This window comes from Tursiops truncatus, chromosome 17, assembly GCF_011762595.2.
Source record: "Tursiops truncatus isolate mTurTru1 chromosome 17, mTurTru1.mat.Y, whole genome shotgun sequence".
In the NCBI taxonomy this organism is placed as follows: domain Eukaryota; kingdom Metazoa; phylum Chordata; class Mammalia; order Artiodactyla; family Delphinidae; genus Tursiops; species Tursiops truncatus.
The window spans coordinates 42,223,412-42,244,795 of record NC_047050.1 but is presented as its reverse complement, the minus strand read 5'-3'; the positions used below and the strand labels follow the sequence as shown (position 1 = coordinate 42,244,795).

The window sequence follows — 21,384 nt, the reverse complement described above, 5'->3', positions numbered from 1 at the left end:
TACTTGAAGGGCCCAGCTTCCATTAAAGCTAAAAGTATTTACTCTGGTGTTACAGCAGAAAAATGGCTGCTTCAGTTTCCATTTCAGGGAGGCAAAAGGATCACCTCTCCCTATCAATACCATGAACCTACTAGCACCAAATCCTGTATTTCCCATTTAACACTGAACTCAACACAGATTCCACAGAAGCATCTTCCTCCCACAAATAAACTGTTCAATAACTTCACTAGTCAAAACCAAGCTATCTGGCACTGTGCTAAGTAAGGAATGGATACTTAGATGGATCCCTTAATCTTGTAAAGAAATACGTGTTTTCCCACATTCCTATGAGTATGAAAATGGCTCATGACATAAATAAGCAATAATTTTGAAAAAGAAGAAACATGAAACAGATTTTCATTCAATATGAGAAAGAGCTTTAGAGCTGCCCAACAATGAATCTGGCTGCCTCAGAAAGTAGCTAACTCCCTTTGAATAAAATGTTCAAGCCTTGGATAGATGACCATAAATCAAAGCTATGTCATAAAGTCTCAGAAATTGAGATAATACCTAAGATTCCACCTAACTCTAATAAACTTCAATTCTACGAGATTAGCAGCATAGTAATATCTATATACTATTAATTGCTACTAGGAGAATTCAGACTTACTGGCCGTACTATCATAACTAGCCTCTCTACACATGGAAATTCATATTTACTATAAGGCAAGAAAGTATATTGAGCTTTTCAAAGATGATTAACAAAAGATAATTTATATCTTCACTCCTTTTGGGTAAGGAAGGGATCAAGGACTTTGGAATCAAATAACCCTCCATGAGAATCCTTGTCCAGCCACTATGTGACTTTGGACAAGTTATGTAACCTCTCTGAGTTTTTTTAGTTTTATAAGAGGGAATATCACCTAACCTCACAGAGTTGTTATGAAAATTTTGTTAAACTAAGTGCCTAACACTGTATAAAAAAGTACAGTATTGTCTTTCAAATCCTACCCATTCTTTAATAACCTGCTTGAAAGTTACCTTCTCCATTTTCTCCATGACTTTCTAAGCCAAGGTAATTTTTCTCTGAACTTCCAAAATTTATTTATAAATAAGATCACATTTTTGAACCCTCAATTATAGGAGAAAGTGAACTTGAAACTATATTATGGTCGTAGTTTAACAGCCTGATCAGAAAGTAATGCGACTAATGAATATCTGATTAACTGGTTTAACTATTTTTAAGTGTTCATATTAAAAAGTGTAGACATCCTTATTTGTGTACAAGTCCAGGCCCAAAGTAGTCTTCCAAATTCCTCCCCCACTGTATCCCTTCACAGATCTAAATGGACTAACCCTGACTTTGTCCAGACAATATTGTCACCTAGAAGCCTCTACACCCTAACCAGCCTCTGAATACCTGGGTATCTAACTGATTCAGCCATTAAAGCCCAATTCCAATGCCACTTCTCTGAAGCCATTCCTGAGGTCCTAGAGAAATTCTCTAATTTTTTTAAACTAACAAGAAAGACATTCTGCTTAAGCCTCAATTTTGCAATTTAATGACAACTGTTTTCATCTGTGTCTGTGTCCTCCCCTACTAGACTGTAAGTCTTCCTGGTGAGGGGATATCTTTTACCCTCACTGCATTCTACTTTATTCTTTCCCCAATCCCAACACTTAGCAAAGTGCCCATCAAGACACAGAAAAATGAAAAATATTTAATGACATCTAATATCCCCTAATACAACTGAAGCATCTTAAGGGAAAGAAAAAATGGCAAAGGAATAAAAAAAGAAATTGACACAAACTTCAGGCACCTATTTTTAAATTAAAACTGCAGATCAAGAATGTGTAAATCGTCAATGTTCATGCAATATAACATTGTATAGTGACAAAGGCAAACTATCTAAAAACTACATTACACAGTATAGACGAATCTGACAAATTATTTTAAGTGACAGAACCAGTCAAAAAAGGAATATATGTTGTATGATTCCATTTATATTAAATCTAAGAATACATGCTATTAGATACCAGGATAATGATTAACACTAGAGGAGGATGAAAGAGAGAGGCTTTTGGGATGCTGATAATATTCTGTTTCTTGATCTTGCAGCTGGTTACCAAGCATTCAGTTCAGTTATGAAACATCATAATATACATACTTTTCTATAAGATATTAATATTTAAATCAGAAATTTTGAAAGAGTTGAAATGTTTATCATTTCTCTGTTTTGAAAAAAATGTTAAGGCCAAGAATATATCTAAAAGCCTAAAAGCATTATCACTGTAGAAATTTATAATATAACTATGGACAGTAGACCAATGCTTAATTCTGCTAGCAAAAACAATGCTATCATACTTTATTGTCCTTTAACCAACCATTTACTGCCCTTTTTTAAACATCTCATACCAAAAAAGGAGTCAAGTTAAAATTTAAATTAATTGCTCAAGATTTATGTCATTAATTATTATTTGTCACTGCTTTTCTCACCACACTCTACACATTTCAGTCCTGTTCGAAAGAACTAAAACAGCTAAAGTTAACCTGATATAAAAAAATGAAAAAAAATTTTTTGAAAAGTTTATTTTTTTATGTTTGAAAACTATGTAATATAGAATGAAAGATACAATGTAACCAAAATATTTTGAAAAAAATAAAATCTAAGAAACTGGAGTTTTGTAATAGCTTGCTCATTCAGGTTAAAATATATTAACATGAACATTTAAATGGGAGAGAAATAACTTTTTTTAAATGTTACTTAAGCCACACATTTTAAAAATTACCAAACCTGATTAAATTAAATATTATTTGTTTGCAGCTTCACATATAATTAATATCTCAATTTAGAAATATTTTAAAACAAAAATTATACACTATTTTGCTGATTTAAGTAAAATCTAGATTTTCATTACTAACTCAAACGTACCAACTAAAAAATTTTCAATGTGCTATAAAATGCCTTTGTTTCAAATGCTGTGGCCTGTAGTAAATATGCTCTTCTCATTACAGCATGAAATATAAACACAGCTTCATAAATGTGCTTTAAGAAACTCTGAAATGTGAATTTTAAAAGTCCAAATGAAACAGCTTGTATAATTTGAGGAAGGCAGAGACCATGAATGGGGACAGAGCTGACATAATCCTCACTCACTGCAACAGTTAAATAGAATTCTCAGTTCTCATATGATTTCTATTTAATTCAAGTATTATATGATGTATTTTATCTGGTATTTTATTCATTTCATTTAACTAAGATACATCTCAATTTATTGAGTTTTGTACTGATTACTTTCAATTTAGAGCTGCTAAGAATAATTATAGTTTACTTTGTATTTGCTAAGGAAAACAATTTAAAGAAACTATTTCAAAACAACATACTTCTGTAAAGCATAGCAAAAATACCACTGAAATAATGTAGAAGTGGTCTTAACTACAAAAAAAGAAAATCACATCCAAATAAATATTAGCATTCTGTGATCTCATGCTTTTAGTATTTAATTGGAATATTTTCATTTAGATGTCAGCAGATATATTTTAAACCAAATTTGGCAATATTTAGAGTAAGCCTTACACATCCTTGACATGTCTTACCTATTTAAATATTCAACTTTTTTCATAAAAAGGCTATAATTCACTTTGGAAATTTTGGCTGTTTTATTTTTAAAAAGAACTTAACTGTTTCCCACGGTGAACTGCATTGTATCTAATAAACTTTTAGGGTCATGAGTGATAAATAAATCAACAGATACAAATATCTATTAAAGTTGATATTGACTTATCAACTGGTAAGTCATGGTATTTTGTAATAGATCAGAATATAATACTTGGCTCAAATGCAACATGTAAACAATAATAAAAAGTTGAAAAGTGAATCTCTACACAGCATAAGTGCCATATGAGGACTATGGATGACTAAGGACAAAATTAAACTTATCAAGAGAAATTAAGAATAAAGTAATTTAACAGTGATTTCACTTTATAGAAGAACTGGTTCCAAGACTGAATTAACTTCAAGTTCTATATTTTTTTAATTTTCTGAATCAACAGGCAAATTTCTTTGAAAATGTTAGCATTTACTTCACAAATTTCATTTTAAAAGTTATATATTGTTAAAGGAACTATATTTTTAACAAATGAAGTACTTTAGATAAATAAGTCAAATCTATTTTCTGAAAGTTATGTTGCTTTTCATAAATAACTAATGAAAATACATCCTACAAAAATAAGCTTAATACTAATTAGGAGGAAAAAGCAAAGATGTATTCCCAATAATTGAAATGATCCAAATTTTAAAATACAGAAATATTTCACTAGAATATAATTTCATTTATTTAAATCTTATTTCATACACTTAAACAATTATTTCTTTAATATTAAAAACACTGCTTTCAACTAAAAGAAAAAGGTATGATTAGTAACTATTGACTCTCTTTTTATAAATCTCTTTTAATTCAGGAAGAATGACCTCCAAATAAAGGAATCCAATACTAAATGAAAGTAAGGGCTAAAATCAGTTTCTGCCCAAATGCAGAGTGACTGTAAACAGACATGTCAAATATACTAAATCTATGTCATGGATATACTTTACTCAGTGGTTAGGAATACACATGAAATTGTTACTTAGTTGAAAAATACTTTGGCCTTGATATTATTTGCAACTTATTAAAAAATCTTTGTAACCTCTCAAAAAAGAAAAAGAAAAAAAAAAAAATAAAGTACTTGCCCTGGAGTTCCTATACAATGTGAAAAAGCAACATTTTACTATAGCTGCGATATGGATTGATAGTTATAACCCCAACAACAGTTATCACCACCACAAATACTATAACCTAATAGATTTCAGATATTTAAAAGAGATTTTTAACATCTCAGTAAAAAAAAGATACATGAAGTATTAACTTCACATATTTTTCTAAGGTTTTATATAAAACTAACACACTGGCATAAGACAGATACGATTGGGTTTTTTCCCCTCCTAAGATAATAAGTGAAAATTACCATAAACCATACTTTAACACAATACTTACCAGCATGTGGACAGTTTCAGAAGTTTACCATAAAGAGCAGTGCTGAAAGAGGGAATAATCGGTACAGGTATGCAGTAAGATCCCCTACAATCCAAAGAGGTCAGTCCTGCCTGGAAACCAAATATCTGCAACAAAAAGAAAAGATCCAAATGTTCACAGAGACAAAGTTTTAGTAAGCACAGGATGAAATACGTCAGTTTCAATTTGCTCTACAACAGCTGCACACTAAATATGTTCTGATGTCTTTTTCCACTTCCCAAACATCAACATTTTCTTCTATTAAATCTGACATTAACTAAGTCAGAATTAAGAAATTTAAATACACAATATTTCTTTCATATCCCTGCAAGATTACTCTTCTTTTGACCAATTTTAGGTTTCACATTTTATTTCTATACATAACTCTCATTTAGCATTTTATTGTCTGCTACAATGCACATATTCTCTGTTAAACTGACTACATTGTGCACATCACAGATATTGTTAATAAATCATTGTTATATCATTTTATTCCTAAAAGAATATTAACTACAACAAAAACAATCTTAGAAAGTATTTTGCCTTCAACTTACAGTATGCACACACAAAAAGGATATCCCAACATATCCTAAATAATGTTACATCTTTTCCCTTTCTTTTGTGAAAATAATGGTAGGGCTGAGGTTTTTCACCTCAGGTAATTTGGTACATGGCATAAATTACTCTTTATAAGTTTATTCTTAAAACTAGCATGTCACACTCAAAAATTTTATAAGCATTCCCTGAAATTCCTGAAAACTACATTTGCCTTAATAGGAAGAATCAATGTAACATCACATTTTACACGAAACGGTGCAGAGAACTGAATATATTTCTTCTTCCATTATTTTCAATAAAGTAAATGTCTCAAACAGGAAACACTGACACACAGAGATACAAAACAAAGAGTTACTGTTTTCCAACAACATGCAAAAGCCGTTTAACCCCAACATTTGTTTCATTATTATTTTTTATTCCTTGGGTTTATAAAGCACTAACTTTCTTATCTCTAGGATTAATATTAGCTGCTAAATTCTACAGTGAAACATGTTTAAAATATACCTCAGTAACTAATTTCCAATACAAAATACTTTCATTTAATGAACATAAACTAATGATCAATTTCTTAGAAAGTAATATTAAACTGCTTCCAGTTTCAAAAAGCTATTCTGCTCCTACCATTCATCAAACTGACAATGTCAAATCTTTTCCTGTAAAGTCGGTTTTCAGTGAACGAAGTAACATTTTGGAAAATGAACATTAGTTAGAATTTTGTACTTTCAAAGAAAAACTGCATTTCAAAGGGCCTACCTACTTAATTACTATCAAGAAAAATGAAAGTGATATACCTATTGATTACTATAAATCCCACTATTAACCAAGATGCAAGAAATAAAGAACTGAGAAGAAAAAGAAAAAAGCATGTTTCTAATACTTAATTGATCAGCCTTAAAAATTAAGTTATGCCACATTTATATTCTTTGAAGACTTGCTCTAAGCAACACTATATGCAAAGAACTTCTGGGCACTGTACAATTTCAGCATTTCATATTTCCTCTGAAAGGGCCAATATTTAAAAGTTTCTGAAATTTGCAATTATTAATACCACTTAATACAAAGCATGATTATTCAAACGATGCCCAACCTCCAAATATTTCTAGAATATGAATCAGGGTAATACTTTATCAAACTAGATTATCTGTGTTCAACTAAGAACTCTCTCGAGTCACCTTCTAATACTCTATAAATGTCCCAACAGTATAATCACAGACACTATCATTAATGTACTCAGATGGAAACTGGGTGTTGAGGAGATCCCCTGCTGGTTGTCTGCAGAACTGCAAGGGACTTTGGGGAAGGTCCTGCATATTATTCTGTAATTTTTTTAAGTTTTTACTAAATGTACATGTTGTCCAGAGATGACTCCAGAGAACATTCAAGCAAGTACAAATTACAGTGAAATCAAAAATAATTATTTCAAAATAACCATCAAAAATAATTATTTCAAAATAACCAATTTCAACTCTCTCTTTTAAATCACAGCAGTAAGACACACAGATTTACAATACTTATATAACCGAATAACTTGTCAACAACCCTTGACCAAGATTACAAATACTTTATCTAGAAAAAGGAAAACCAGCACAGTATGAATTGAGGTTGTTTTCACCAGGATTGTTCATATATTCAGAAATAGAATAAAAATACTTATTAGCAACACTGCAAACCAACAGTTTGAGGCATCAAGAATGTATGAAGCAGTAAGCGCAACTACTAATGTAAGTTTTAGCTGAAGGAAATGCCAACTTGACTAAGATGACTTACACATGACATTAAATGGAAAGTTAAATATGCAGTGCCACCTTTTAAAGAATCCAATAAGAAAACAATTTAACTAAATCACCTCATTTTACATATGGGAAAAATAAAGTCTAAAAAGGATAAAGGACTTCTTCATAATTACCTATTGCTGGAACAGCAATATGATGTTTCATCTGATTTAGCTCATCTATTAGCTCACAATTTCACTCTGCCTTGCTTCCTCTCTCTATTCCCTGCTTCCCCTCTCCAAAAAAATATGGCTGATTCACCACTTACTCTTAAAGAAAAAACAATCTTTCTCATCACTACCTCTCCCCTCCAACCATCAGTAAAATTCCATTTCTCATCTGTCATCAGCAAAAATCTTGAAAAAGTAGGCTGGAAAATGCCACCTTTTTTTTCATTGCCTACTCATTCCTTAAACCCTCTAAATCTAGTTTCTATTCATGTATCCATTGAAACAAAAAGAAACACTGGACTGAAACTGATACTTATATTCTTTTCTTATGGAGAGAAATTAAGTATTTTCTCCTAATTTTTTTCCACCAACAATTTAAGTGAGGAAACAATAAATAAGTAATTTTTTCATCACTCAGAATTTTTTAAATGAATGTCATGTTGTCACCTATACTTTTAATGAAATAAAATCCTTCAGAATCCACAAGGAACGCTTACAACTCAACAATAAAAAGACAAAATAACTTCATTTTAAAATGGGCAAAAGATTTGAATAGATATTCTCCAAAGAAGATATACAAATGGCCAAGAAGCAGATGAAAAAAAAATGCTCAACATCATTAGTCACTAGGGAAACATATATCAAAACCATAAGGAGATACCTCTTCACAACCACCAAGATGATTAAAATCAAAAAGACAGTAGTAACAAGTGTCAGTGAGGATGTGGAGAAATAAGAACCCTAATTCACTACTAGTGGGACAGTAAAACGATGCAAGAATCCCTTTGGAAAAAAAAGTTTGGCAGTTCCTAAAAATGTTAAAGATACAGTTACCATAGAACAGGCAGCTCCACACCTAGGTATATACCCAAGGGAAATGAAACCTGTGTTTATACAAAAACCTATACAGAAATGTTCATAGCTATATTATTCTTAATAACCAAGAACTGGAATCAACACAAATGTCCACCAACCAGATAAATGGATAAACAAAATATAGTATATATCTAAACAATGCATTATTCAGTCATAAAAAGGTAATAAAGTACTGATACATGTTACAGAATAGATGAACCTTGAAAAACATTATGCTAAGCAAAAGGAGCCAGCCACAAAAAACCATATGCTGTATGATTCCATTTATATGAAATATCCAGAATAGGCAAATACATAGAGACAGAAAGAGATTAGTGTTTACAGGGGGTAGGAGGAGTCAATGGAGAGTAAATACTAATGGTTTCTTTTTGGGGTGATGAAAATGTTCTGGAATTAGATAGTGGTGATGGTTGCTTTAACTCTGTGAAAATATTAAAAATCACTAATTTCTATTATTTAAAAAAGGTGAATTTATGGTATGTAAATTATTTCAATAAAATTATTTAAAAATTTAAAACCTTACAACATAACTAAAGTTTACCTGATCCATGACCCTCACGCTAGTCTCATTGGCACCCCCACCAAGCCTAGATGCCCAGATCGCCCAAATCTACTTTCAGGAGTTCAGAACGTATCCCACCCTTTTGTTATACTTTTATAAACCCTTTTATATCTGTGAACAATCTTTAGCACTATTTTGTTTTCTTAATTTACATAAATGGCATCATACTATATATACCATTATGCTTCCTGACATTCCCACCAAAAATTATGCCTCAGAGAGCTATCCATGTGGGTATTTATAGACCTCTAGCTGTACATATCTGCATATGCAAAAATTTCTCTGGGACAAGGGTCAACAAACTACAGTATACAGGTCAAATTCTAACCACTGTCTGTTTTTGTACTACCTACAACCTAAGAATAATTTTTACACATGTACATTTATAACTGAACCGATGACAGGGAATACTAAGTTGAAACCCCAATTAGGTGAAATGTTATCCCAAGAAAAAGAATTCCTTCTTCTCATTAGTAAAACTGTATTACAAAAAAAGAGTCCTATCTTACATTTTGAATTCTGTCAACTCAAGATTCATGGAAATTTGTTCTATTATTTAAGTACCTACACAATATCCTAAATTTTCCCTCTTGGCCCACAAAGCCTAAAACACTTACTATCTGAACCATCAGAGAAAAGTCTGCTGGCCCCTGCCATAGTATATATATTGAAAATTGGAATGGATGGGTGTAAGGTAGATGTGTTTTCAAATTTATTAGATTCTGCAAAAGCACTCTCCAAAATGATACCAATTATATATCCACCAGCCATGTGTGAAAGCACAATTCCTTGAAACCCCCAGGGAAAACTATTTACTGGAGGTCAAAAACTCCCAAATCCAAAAAATTCAAAGGGTTTTGATTCTACTATAACCTTCCTGATCTCTCTGAAGCATCTGCCATAGCTGATCCTTATGAGTAAAAGGCCTTAAATTTATATATTTTTCTATAGTTTACATAATGCTTTCACTAACTTATTTTTTATATATGTTTCAAACTTTAGGTGCCTTTCAATGTCTTAGCTACTTGATGCCACACTTATTCAAAAATGGGTTTAGCATTTAAATACAGAGGACTTGGTAAGACATATGAAAGTTTCACCTGCATATTTTCTTCCATGCCAACTCTCAATTAATAAACTTCATTACATGAAGTGGGAACTATATACTATTTTGTCAAATAGTCAATACAGTCACATTTACATACACAAAATTAAAACTTAAGCATTTATTTGAGTATTTAATTGAAAATTACTTGAGTCTAAAATGCCAAAGACATATGAAATAGACATCTAAATCCTCCACTGTAATATTTCAACACTGTAATAATGAAAATTAAACTTTGAAAACTTCCTCAAAGGTTACAGTAATCATGCCAAGTAACATGAACTGCTATAAACCTTAAAACAAATCGGTATTTTTCGTCAGTTCCAAACAGTCACAAAACTAAAACGCTCTACCAAGTTCTGAAAGTTTTTTTAAAATGTACTAGGCCACTGAAGAAGCACCAGAAATGCAATGAAATTTTTTTTAATGTAATCAAGTGGTCAAGACTAAAGACTTTATTTTTTAGAGTATTCAATATTCTTTTTTTTTCTTTTTTTTGCTCTACGTGGGCCTCTCCCTGTTGTGGCCTCTCCCGTTGCAGAGCACAGGCTCCGGACGCACAGGCTCAGCGGCCATGACTCATAGGCCCAGCCACTCTGCAGCAGGTGGGATCTTCCCGGACCCGGGCACGAACCCGTGTCCCCTGCATCGGCAGGCGGACTCTCAACCACTGCGCCACCAGGGAAGCCCCGAGAGTATTCAATATTCTTAATACCAATGAAAAGTTTTTCTACATATATTATACTATGCCCAACACCTGACTTCCTGGGACATTTAACTTATCCATTACAGCTGTAATCAAACTTACCAAAACTTTATCTAGACTACACTGTAACTCTTACATTTCCCTGGAAATTCAAGTGAGCATTTAACATATTAACAAATAGTAGTGGTAAACAACTATTCCAATAACTTTTATGTCAGTATGAATGACAACCATATTGGTGACCAATAGCTTAGGTGACCATTTTCCTTGAGGATAGGGCATCCCTGTTTCATCTTTAACGCTGAGTGTCTGCAGTATGGAAAGAACTCAGTATTTACCAAATGAATGAATCCCACGAAAGTAGAATACCTTGGAAAGAACTGCCTAAAATTATACTTGCTTTGATAAAACAAGGCAAATATTCTTAACAATATAACCTGATATTCAAGTTGTGCCAATATTAAAAAAAAATCATACACCTTGGTGTATTAATCGTGGGAGTGAATAAAAAAGCACAAGTATGTATCTAACTTTCAAAAATACCTTCTGCTACTCTCCGCATGACATAAAACACTTGTTACAGATCATTATAATAATTATGTCCAAAGAATCATACTTTCCTATGTCCACACCCCTTTGTAACATAATACTGTCAACTCCTCCATCAAGGAAGTAGAATTTCCTTCTCCATCATCTTAAAAATGGGCTTTGCATGGACATCTAGAAAAAGATGAGTTTTTCCACTCTACATGGTTTGAAAACAATCAAATTTTAACACCTTAAATTTAAATATGCCTGGAGGTGATCTAAAACTAGTATCTTTAAATTGCTTTCTTTTTACTCTACAAAGACACAAATATTGGGCTTCCCTGGTGGCTCAGTGGTTGGGAGTCCTCCTGCCTATGCTGGGGACACGGGTTCGTGTCCCAGTCCGGGAAGATCCCGCATGCCGAGGAGCGACTGGGCCTGTGGGTCATGGCCGCTGAGCCTGCACGTCCGGAACCTGTGCTCTGCAGCAGGAGAGGCCGCGACAGTGAGAGGCCCGCGTACCGAAAAAAAAAAAAAAAAAAAAAAAGACACAAATATTTAAGAACTTCAAAACATCAAACTATAAAGCATGAAACAATAAAGCCAGGAGTTTATTTTTGGAGTTCTCTAATTTTCAGTACTTTACATAAAATTTAGTGCATTTTTAGTACTTATTTTTTTTTAACATCTTTATTAGAGTATAATTGCTTTACAATGGTGTGCCACTTTCTGCTTTATAACAAAGTGAATCAGTTATACATACACATATGTCCCCATATCTCTTCCCTCTTGCATCTCCCTCCCTCCCACCCTCCCTATCCCACCCCTCTAGGTGGTCACAAAGCACGGAGCTGATCTCCCTGTGCTATGCGGCTGCTTCCCACTAGCTATCTATTTTACGTTTGGTAGTGTATATATGTCCATGCCACTCTCTCACTTTAGTACTTATTCTTGATTTCAACTTGACATAGCTTCCTTTAGTCCATAAAACAGAATTTAATTAGGTACATGCTATCTCTACTTAGATTATACATGTGTATTTGCTTAGCAAAAACACTTATTACTCAACATCTGAGCTTATCTATTTGTAAGTACCTACGGTGGGATGTATCACATATTTATTAAAAAAAAAAAAGAGATGGAAGAGCTGAGCAAAGTCTCCAATAATTAACTTTACATAACTTGATTTAAAGTAATAAAGTTTTCCTTGGCATTAAGAAATTAACATGAATTCAATAAGAGGAAAATAACTAAAAAAAAATGTATTAAACTTGCTTTATAAAACATTGTCTCTCACAAATATTCACCTCAAAGAAATCATGAATCTTTTAAAACATCCTTAGTGCTCTTTTACATTGCTTATAATCAATGATATATGCAATCTTCAAAAATTATAATTACTATTATCTTACAGATATCAAGCTATTAACACCAAATAATTGAAGAAATCTTTAAAATAGGTACACTTTTATTTTTATATTAATTATGCTGAATAATGAATATACCTATCATATCTTATTTAAATCTCATCTTACAGGGTACTAATTCTGTAAAATTACAACTCTAAGACAAAAAAGATTTATTTAATTCTCCCGAAGCCAACCAAATACTAATACACAAGAAAATTCACTTTTCATACCTTAAGGTAGCAATGTGCGTAGCAATAATGAAGCAGATTATCAGAAGGCTGAGTAAGGCTGCTGACCACATGCACCAAATGTTCAGCATACATCGGCACAGAATGTTCCAGATTAATTTTATCCACCAGTATCTGAATGGATGGCAAAGGCCGAAGAGACTGGAAGTTTGTAGTATTCATGAAATTACTTGAGTTCTAGAAAATAACAGTGTTCACTTTATATTTCAGGAGAAAGTGACTGATGTGAAATGCCCTCTATACAAGCTTCAGAGTGACACATTATGCAGTGATATCAAATCATCCTAGAAATGATGCCTTTCTATGGGACTCTCTTACTGTAACCAAATAGAAACACCTTCTACCTATTTTTAGGTATATCCCAGATTTCAAAGAATGCCTATTTACTGTGAAATTATCAATGCCCTTTTAGCTAAAGCTTTTTATTTTTTCAGTCAACTAGAATATTGTCACAACGTGCCTCAGTACATTGAAGGTATTTTCTTAAGCTCAATAATTCACACACACAAAAAAATCCTAGATATTTCAGAGCCTTTATCTTCTTTCCCTTTATACACATTTAGATGACTAAACGATTAAGTGCACTACTCAAGACAATCTGAAAGATACAATAAGCAAAGTTTGCAGTACAGAAAAATTTCCAATCCACATCATATCTACTAATATTAAACATGCTAAAGGCTCATAAAGTCCTAAGAATCTCGAGGTAGGCTTCATATTTTCAGCGTTACAGAATCTTTCTAAGCTTCCAAGTAAATGGAGATAAATTTCAACATGTCCAGGGTATGAACCCAATTAGCAAGCCACCCCTTCCAGCCCTTGAACTTATTCCCATACCTGTAGCTCTCAATGAGGAACAGTATGACCCTCCATCCAGAGGTGTGGAAAGAACAGTTTAATTGTTTTATCTGTCTTTCATTATCATAATAATAAGGGAACAGTACTGGCATTTGGCAGGCATTGGCTAAAGATGGTAAAACTACATAATACTTCCCTAGTCCAAAAAGCCAATAGTACCATTATTGAGAAACACTGTGCCTAAAAATAAGTTGAAGATACAGTTCTTCCTTTTTGACTCATTAATAATTTTTAAACCATCACATATTGAGCAATTACTTTAGTAAGGGACTTTATTTTGGATTATTGAGATATAATATACAGTAAAGCACAAAATCTTAAACATAGAGTTCAACAAATTGTTATGTATGTAACCACCACACATTTCAAGCACCCTAAAAGGGTCTCCTATATCCCTTCTCAGGTAATATCAAATCCCCACCAGGGGTGGCCAATATTCTTTTGTCTGTTCTTCGACTTCATTTAAACAGAATCACACAGTACATACTCATGTCTGCCTTCTTTCATTCAACATATCTGAGAATTATCTACTGTTCACTCTTTGAGTTAACACTTATCATTATGGAATGACTCTTTATTTCTATCAATACCTCTTGTCTTAAGCTCTACATTTTCTGATATTAAAATAGCCACTCTATCTTTCCTTTGATTAGCACTTAAATGGTGTATCTTTTTCCATCCTTTTATTTCTAGTTTGTGTTATAGTTTTCAGCTCCAGAATTTCATTTCGTTCTTTTTTTAATGGATTGAGGTCTTTTGAAATCTTCCACTTTTTTGTCTCTTTCTTGAACTTATTAACCATAGTTAAAGTTCATGCATATACTGTCATATTTCAATTCTTCTCCACTGAAATTTTCCCCAGATGATCTCTTTACCCAGCAATACAATGAACAATTATGAGTGGCTGATAGAGAGCAAATACACAAAATGAAACTAATATATCTTAATTCTCTGCCATACTTCCATAAGTTCGATTTAAAGTTAGGACAATTTTTACTTCCATAATCATCATCATGTCACCATTAAAAGACATATAACCCCCAAAATAATAAATTAAAGATAACAGATAATACCTTATATGTATATGGCAGACTCAGAAAGCAATACATTGTATACAGACCTAAAATATTAAGCAACTAATAAGTCCTCATTAAGAAACACAGTAATAATCACTGGGTTCCTAACATGTGCAAAATGGTTTACATGCATTATCTCACTGAATATTCAAAATCATTCTAGGAGCTAGGTACTTTGGGGGAACTGCTCTATGCCAGCACCCAGACAATCTTAAAATCCATGGAGCCCACAAGGCAAGGCTAAACCACACAAGACCTAAGCCTTGGTGGAGCACCCTATGATATTATCAGAACAGGGGAAAATAGGCGGTCTTGTGCAGAACTGCTAAAAGACCATTTCTCAGTCGACTTCTCATCTTGAGAAACACTGCTATGGGGAAATTTTCTCATCAGCATCCCTCATTCATGGGGCTTTCCATCCACTCTCTCAGAGTACAGCTGTAGGCTATATAACTGCTTAGGTGCAGTGTGGAACTGAATCCTTGTCAACAAGGTACCCTACCATGTGTCCTGCAGGTCATTTGGCGCTCTAGATTCAGGGTCGTCCTGAACGGGACAAGGCAAGCCAACACCATTACTGATTTGCTTTTGCTGTCTATGTAAGTAATAAACTATCTGAATCTATCAGGGCTTGTTGCTTCTTTACTGGCTGACTCTGTCAGCCTACATGAAAAATATAATTTTCTTTTGTTTTTCAGAAAAGGAAAACAAGGCTCAGAGATATAAAGCAGTGTCCTAAGGTGTCATAGCTTGTACATGGTCTGACATCAAGGCAAATGCTCTTCAACATTTATTTATAGAGCCTTAGCTTGAGGTTATTTTTTTAATCTATTTATTTATTTATATAATATATATAAATTATTTTCTAAGAATTAATAATCGTAGTTACATTGCTTTAACTTCATCATGGATAACTATTATATATAGCCAGATATTCTGATATTCTATTACTTAATCAACTTCCTCTTACAATATCACAGGACCAATAAATATACATGTATGAGAAAACAAGTAGTGAATGACAAAATATACCTTTTCTCCCATAATGACAGGTAGCAAATGATCCAGCAAGTTGAATTCAGCCATGAAAATTGTGAAAGTACATTTGAGGAGAGTAATACTTGTATGTCGAGTAGGAATATATTCCTCCAAAGATGCCACTTCTTCAGGATTCAGCATTGTTTCACTTTCACCCTTAATATCTAAAATGAAATAATAAAAATGCAATGAAAATTTATTTTTAAATAATTTTCTTAATTAATGAAAAAATTAATTAGTTCTCCAAATTTTAAGGTCAAATTCTTTTTTTCAACAATGAAGCAGTTGTAAAAATGTTGCCTTAAAGAAGAATAAATTACTCTAGAAATGTATGCCTTTGCTATGTAAAAATTTGTTTTATATTTTAAAATATTTCTTAAATACTTAAAATAAATTTTTAATCTCTGTCATCAAAAGAATAACAGCTTCCTTTCATAAAAACACCACTGAGATAATGCAAATTCAAGCCACAGACTAGGAGAAAATATTTGCCATAGACAGACACATACATAGACATAGGTATATGCATAAAGGACTTGTACGCACAGCATATTAAAAATTTAAAACTACCTAAAAATCAAAAATAAACCAATAATTCAATGGAAAAATGGGCAAAAAAGCCTTGAACAAGCAAAAGATAATATATCCAAATGGTCAAAAGTTATTTCAAAAGTAAGTTAACATTGTTAGGTATCAGATAACTGCAAATAATGTCACGATGTGGTAGCACTACACATCCACTGGAAAAGCTAAAATGAAAAAGACTAAGAATACTAAAAGTTGGCAAATACATATCAGCAAACTTTTTCTATAAAGAGCCATATAGAAAATACTTTAGGAGGGACTTCCCTGGTGGTGCAGCAGTTAAGAATCCACCTGCCAATGCAGGGGACACAGGTTCGAGCCCTGGTCCGGGAAGATCCCACATGCCAAGGAGCAACTAAGCCTGTGCGCCACAACTGAGCCTACGCTCTAGAGCCCACGAGCCACAACTACTGAAGCCGGCGCTCCACAACAAGAGAAGCCACTGCAATGAGAAGCCCACACACCGCAACAAAGAGCACCTCCTGCTCTCTGCAACTAGAGAAAGCTCATGCACAGCAACGAAGACCCAACACAGCCAAAAATAAGTAAATAAATAAAATTTTTAAAAAAAGAAAATACCTTAGGGGACTTCCCTGCTGACACAGTGGTTAAGAATCCACCTGCCAATGCAGGGGACACGAGTTCAAGCCCTGATCCAGGAAGATCCCACATGCCGTGGAGCAACTAAGCCCATGGGCCACAACTACTGAACCTGCACTCTAGAGCCCGCGAGCCACAACTACTGAAGCCCGCGCGCCTAGAGCCTATGCTCCGCAAGAAAATCCAGTGCAATGAGAAGCCCGTGCACCACAATGAAGAGTAGCCCCCGCTCGCCAAAACTAGAGAAAGCCCACGCACAGCAACGAAGACCCAATACACCCAATACAGCCAAAAATTAATTAATTTAAAAAAAAAATACTTTAGGCTTTGTGGGTCATACAGGTTGCCCCAATTACTCAATTCTGCAACTGTAGTACAAAAGCAGTCACAGACAACACATAACTAAATGAGCAAGACTATGTTCCAATAAAACTTTACCTATGAAAACTGAAAATTAATTTTCATATAGTTTTCATGTGTCACAAAATATCAATCTTTTTTGTATTTTTTCCAACTATTTAAAATGCAAAACCCATTATCAACTGTTAAGCTGTACAAAAAGAGACAATAAGTCATAATTTGCTAACCCCCTGATCAAGGGCAACTAAAACTCTCCTACACTGCTGGTAGGCGTGTAAAGTGATTCAACCAAATTGAAAACAGTTTGGAGATATTTACTAAAGGTGAACATATATGATCATTTTACCTAAGTGATTCCACCCTTAAATTCCCAACAGAAATTAGTATATAGGTTAATTAAAAGGTATGTACTAGAATGTTGGTAGCATCACTACCATAATAACCAAACACTAGAAACTAACCAAATACTCATCAACAGTAAAATGGATAAATAAGTTATGGTATATTCACAAAATGGGATACTAAAAAGAAATGAGAATGAATCCCACAAACATAATGTAAGCTAAAGCCACAGCAAAAGAGTATATACTGTGTGATTACATTTACATGAATTCTAAAATATGCCAAACTAAATCTAGGATGTTAGAAATAAGGAGGGTGGTTACCCTCGGGGTTCAGAGTAATAACCAAAAGAGGGCAAGAAGGAGAATACTGGAGTTCTGGTAAGGTTCCATTTCCTGAACAGTTAGCAACATAGATGTGGTTAAGTTTACAAAATTCACAAAACCATACCCTTAGTTTTGTGTGCTTTCCAGTATGTATCTTATACTTCAATAACGAAGTAAAAAAAAAAAGGGAGGGGGGGAACTGCTAACTACTCAGAGAACTGCCTGTACAAAGTCAGTTAGCAGCAGTTGCTTTATGGAGATCATAAATATTTCTGAAATGATAAACTGCTTCAGGTAAAAATTCATTTAATACAAACGTCTGTGTGTGTGTGTGTGTGTGTGTGTGTGTGTGTGTGGCGTAATTCCACTGTGGAAGAGATTGCTAATTGCAATCTTTTCTTCTTCCTTTTAGCAATAAAACTCTCTGAATTTTAAGTGAGGTATATGGACTCCGTCTAGAGAATACATTTTCCAGCCTCCCTGGCTGCTGGGTGCAGGGACATGTTACTAAGTTTGGGTCAATAAGATGACAGAGCCATGTCATTAAGTGAAACTACATGTCTACTGTTTTCTCTTGTTCCCCCTTCCTGTTGATTAAAATTAGACACTGTAATGGTGAGCCAACATTGACCATGTAGATAAAGTATACCTCAGAGGATGGTGGAAAAACAAGATAAAAGGAATTCTGGGTCTAAGATCACATCATGAAAGAGAGTCACCCTAGTCCCCTGGAGTACCTACTAGCTTGGGTGTTAACATGAGAAAAATTAATTATATACTGTTTTTTGTATGAACATTAGTTCTCATTTCTCTGGGATAAATGCCCAGGAACGCAGTTGCTGGGCTATATGGCAGCTGCATGTTAAGTTTTATAAAAAACTGCCAAAACGTTTTTAGGAGTGGCTGTAACATTTTATATTCCCACCAGCAATGAATCAGTGATCCAGTTTCTTCACGTCCTCCCCAACATTTGGTGCTGTCACAGTTTTCTGTTCTAGCCATTCTGTACATACTATCCTAGCACTTATCAGAGTATCTGGCAATGCAGCAGGCATTCAAGCAAGGTGCAAGAAATGAATGCATGAACATATCAAGCACTTACAGCACTATGTTACGTGATTTTACATGCATTAGTCTTTGGAAGTAGGTCCTATAAGTGTATCATTTAGGACAATAGTAAATTTGCTGTGACAAGAGAAAATAACAGAAGTGTCAACAAAAACAATGCTTATTTCTCTTTCACTCAACAATCTGAGTCTAGAGGATCCATGGTGCCACCACACTACTGAAGACTTAGGCTCTCTCTCTCTTATTGTTCTGTCATCCTCAGCATGCAGTTTTCATCTCAGAGTTGAAGGTAGCAGGTCCAGCCCTGCCATTATAATTGCTTTCCAGCAAGAAGGAAGGGGAAAAGTAAAAAAGGAAGGCACACTCTTTTCCTTTTAAAGTCCTGTCGCAAAAATTCACATGAAGTATTGCTCCCATCTGGTAGCCAGAACCTAGTCATATGACTGCATTTGGGAAGTGAAGTCTATTTCTATCAAGAAAATTTCTACCATAGAAATTTCTATTACTATAAGAGGAGAATGGATACTGGGGAGACAATTTAACCAACTCTATCGCAATAATTAAACTCACAGAGATAGAGAAATGGAAAAATCAGTGATGTTGATTACTTCCTAAGGTCAGTAAGAAGTGGGGGTCAAACTCAGCCTGATGCCACAGGCTGAGGTCTTTATTATTCTATACTCCCTCATTATACTCTTATGTCCTGCTCTAGAGTGCTTCATTGCATGAAAAGGAAATTTGTATTTTATGAAACTGTATTAACCATATCTTTATACCATGCAGAAAATATCAGTCACACAAAATTTTTTTACCAGTAGGACCTAAGTTTTCTTGAATTTTAAATGCATATGCTTAAAACCCATCTTCTTCATGTCTCCTCCTTAGAATCCACTAAAGTGGAAAAATGGTCATATTTCAGGAGTATACAAGGGAAAGAGTATCAAAAGGTGACAATAAAATACTGACAGGCTTACGGGAAGATGGCAGAGGAGTAGGACGCGGAGATCGCCTTCCTACCCACAGATAAACCAGAAATACATCTACACGTGGAGCAACTCCTGCAGAGCACCTACTGAACGCTGGCAGAAGACGTCAGACCTCCCTAAAGGCAAGAAACCCCCCCACGTACCTGGGTAGGGTAAAAGAAAAAAGAATAAACAGAGACAAAAGAATAGGGACGGGACCTGCACCAGTGGGAGGGAGCTGTGAAGGAGGAAAGGTTTCCACACACTAGGAAGCCCCTTCGCGGGCTGAGAGTGCAGGTGGCTGAGGGGGAAAGCTTCGGAGCCGCGGAGGAGAGCACAGCAACAGAGGTGCGGGGGGCAAAGCGGAGAGATTACAGAGGATCGGTGCCGACCGGCACTCACCAGCCCGAGAGGCTTTTCTGCTCACACGCCGGGGTGGGCGGGGCTGGGAACTGAGGCTCCGGCTTCAGTCGGAGCGCCAGGAGAGGACTGGGGTTGGCGGCGTGAACACAGCCTGAAGGGGGTAGTGTGCCACGGTTGGCCAGGAGGGAGTCCGGGGAAAAGTCTGAACCTGCCGAAAAGGCACGACACTTTTTCTTCCCTCTTTGTTTCCTGGTGCGCAAGGAGAGGGTTAGACTAAAAACGCTGCTTAAAGGAGCTCCAGAGACGGGCGCAAGCCGCGGCTAACAGCGCGGATCCCAGAGACGGGCATGAGACGCTAAGGCTGCTGCTGCCACCACCAAGAAGCCTGTGTGCGAGCACAGGTCACTATCCACACATCCCCTCCCGGGAGCCTGTGCAGCCCGCCACTCCCAGGGTCCCGTGATCCAGGGACAACTACCCTGGGAGAACACACAGCGCGCCTCAGGCTGGTGCAACGTCACGCCGGCCTCTGCCGCCACAGGCCCGCCCCGCACTCCTCCCTCCCCCCGGCCTGAGTGAGCCAGAGCCCCCGAATCAGCGGCTCCTTTAACCCCGTCCTATCTGAGTGAAAAACAGACGCCCTCCGGCGACCTACACGCAGAGGCAGAGCCAAATCCAAAGCTGAGTCCCTGGGAGCTGTGAGAACAAAGAGGAGAAAGGGAAATCTCCCCCAACAGCCTCAGAAGCAGCAGATTAAAGCTCCACAATCAACTTCATGTATCTGCATCTGTGGGATACCTGAATAGACACGAATCATACCAAATTGAGAAGGTGGACT

At 35.1% G+C, this 21,384-nt stretch overlaps 1 protein-coding gene across 9 annotated transcripts in view; it reads right to left on the bottom strand.

The window, feature by feature from the left end:
* Positions 1–21,384, bottom strand: part of VPS13B (vacuolar protein sorting 13 homolog B) — a 797,029-nt gene that overhangs the window by 676,174 nt on the left and 99,471 nt on the right. For all 9 annotated transcript variants that reach the window (XR_012327280.1, XM_033843006.2, XM_073794628.1 and 6 more), the window contains 3 exons: positions 15,932–16,101; positions 12,948–13,142; positions 5,014–5,138 (listed from right to left, as the gene is read on the bottom strand). Coding sequence is in view for 8 of the 9 variants with exons in the window: in XM_033843006.2 (XP_033698897.1) it covers positions 5,014–5,138; positions 12,948–13,142; positions 15,932–16,101 (490 nt within the window). In the remaining variant the exon portion in view is untranslated. The remainder of the gene's footprint in view (positions 1–5,013; positions 5,139–12,947; positions 13,143–15,931; positions 16,102–21,384) is intronic.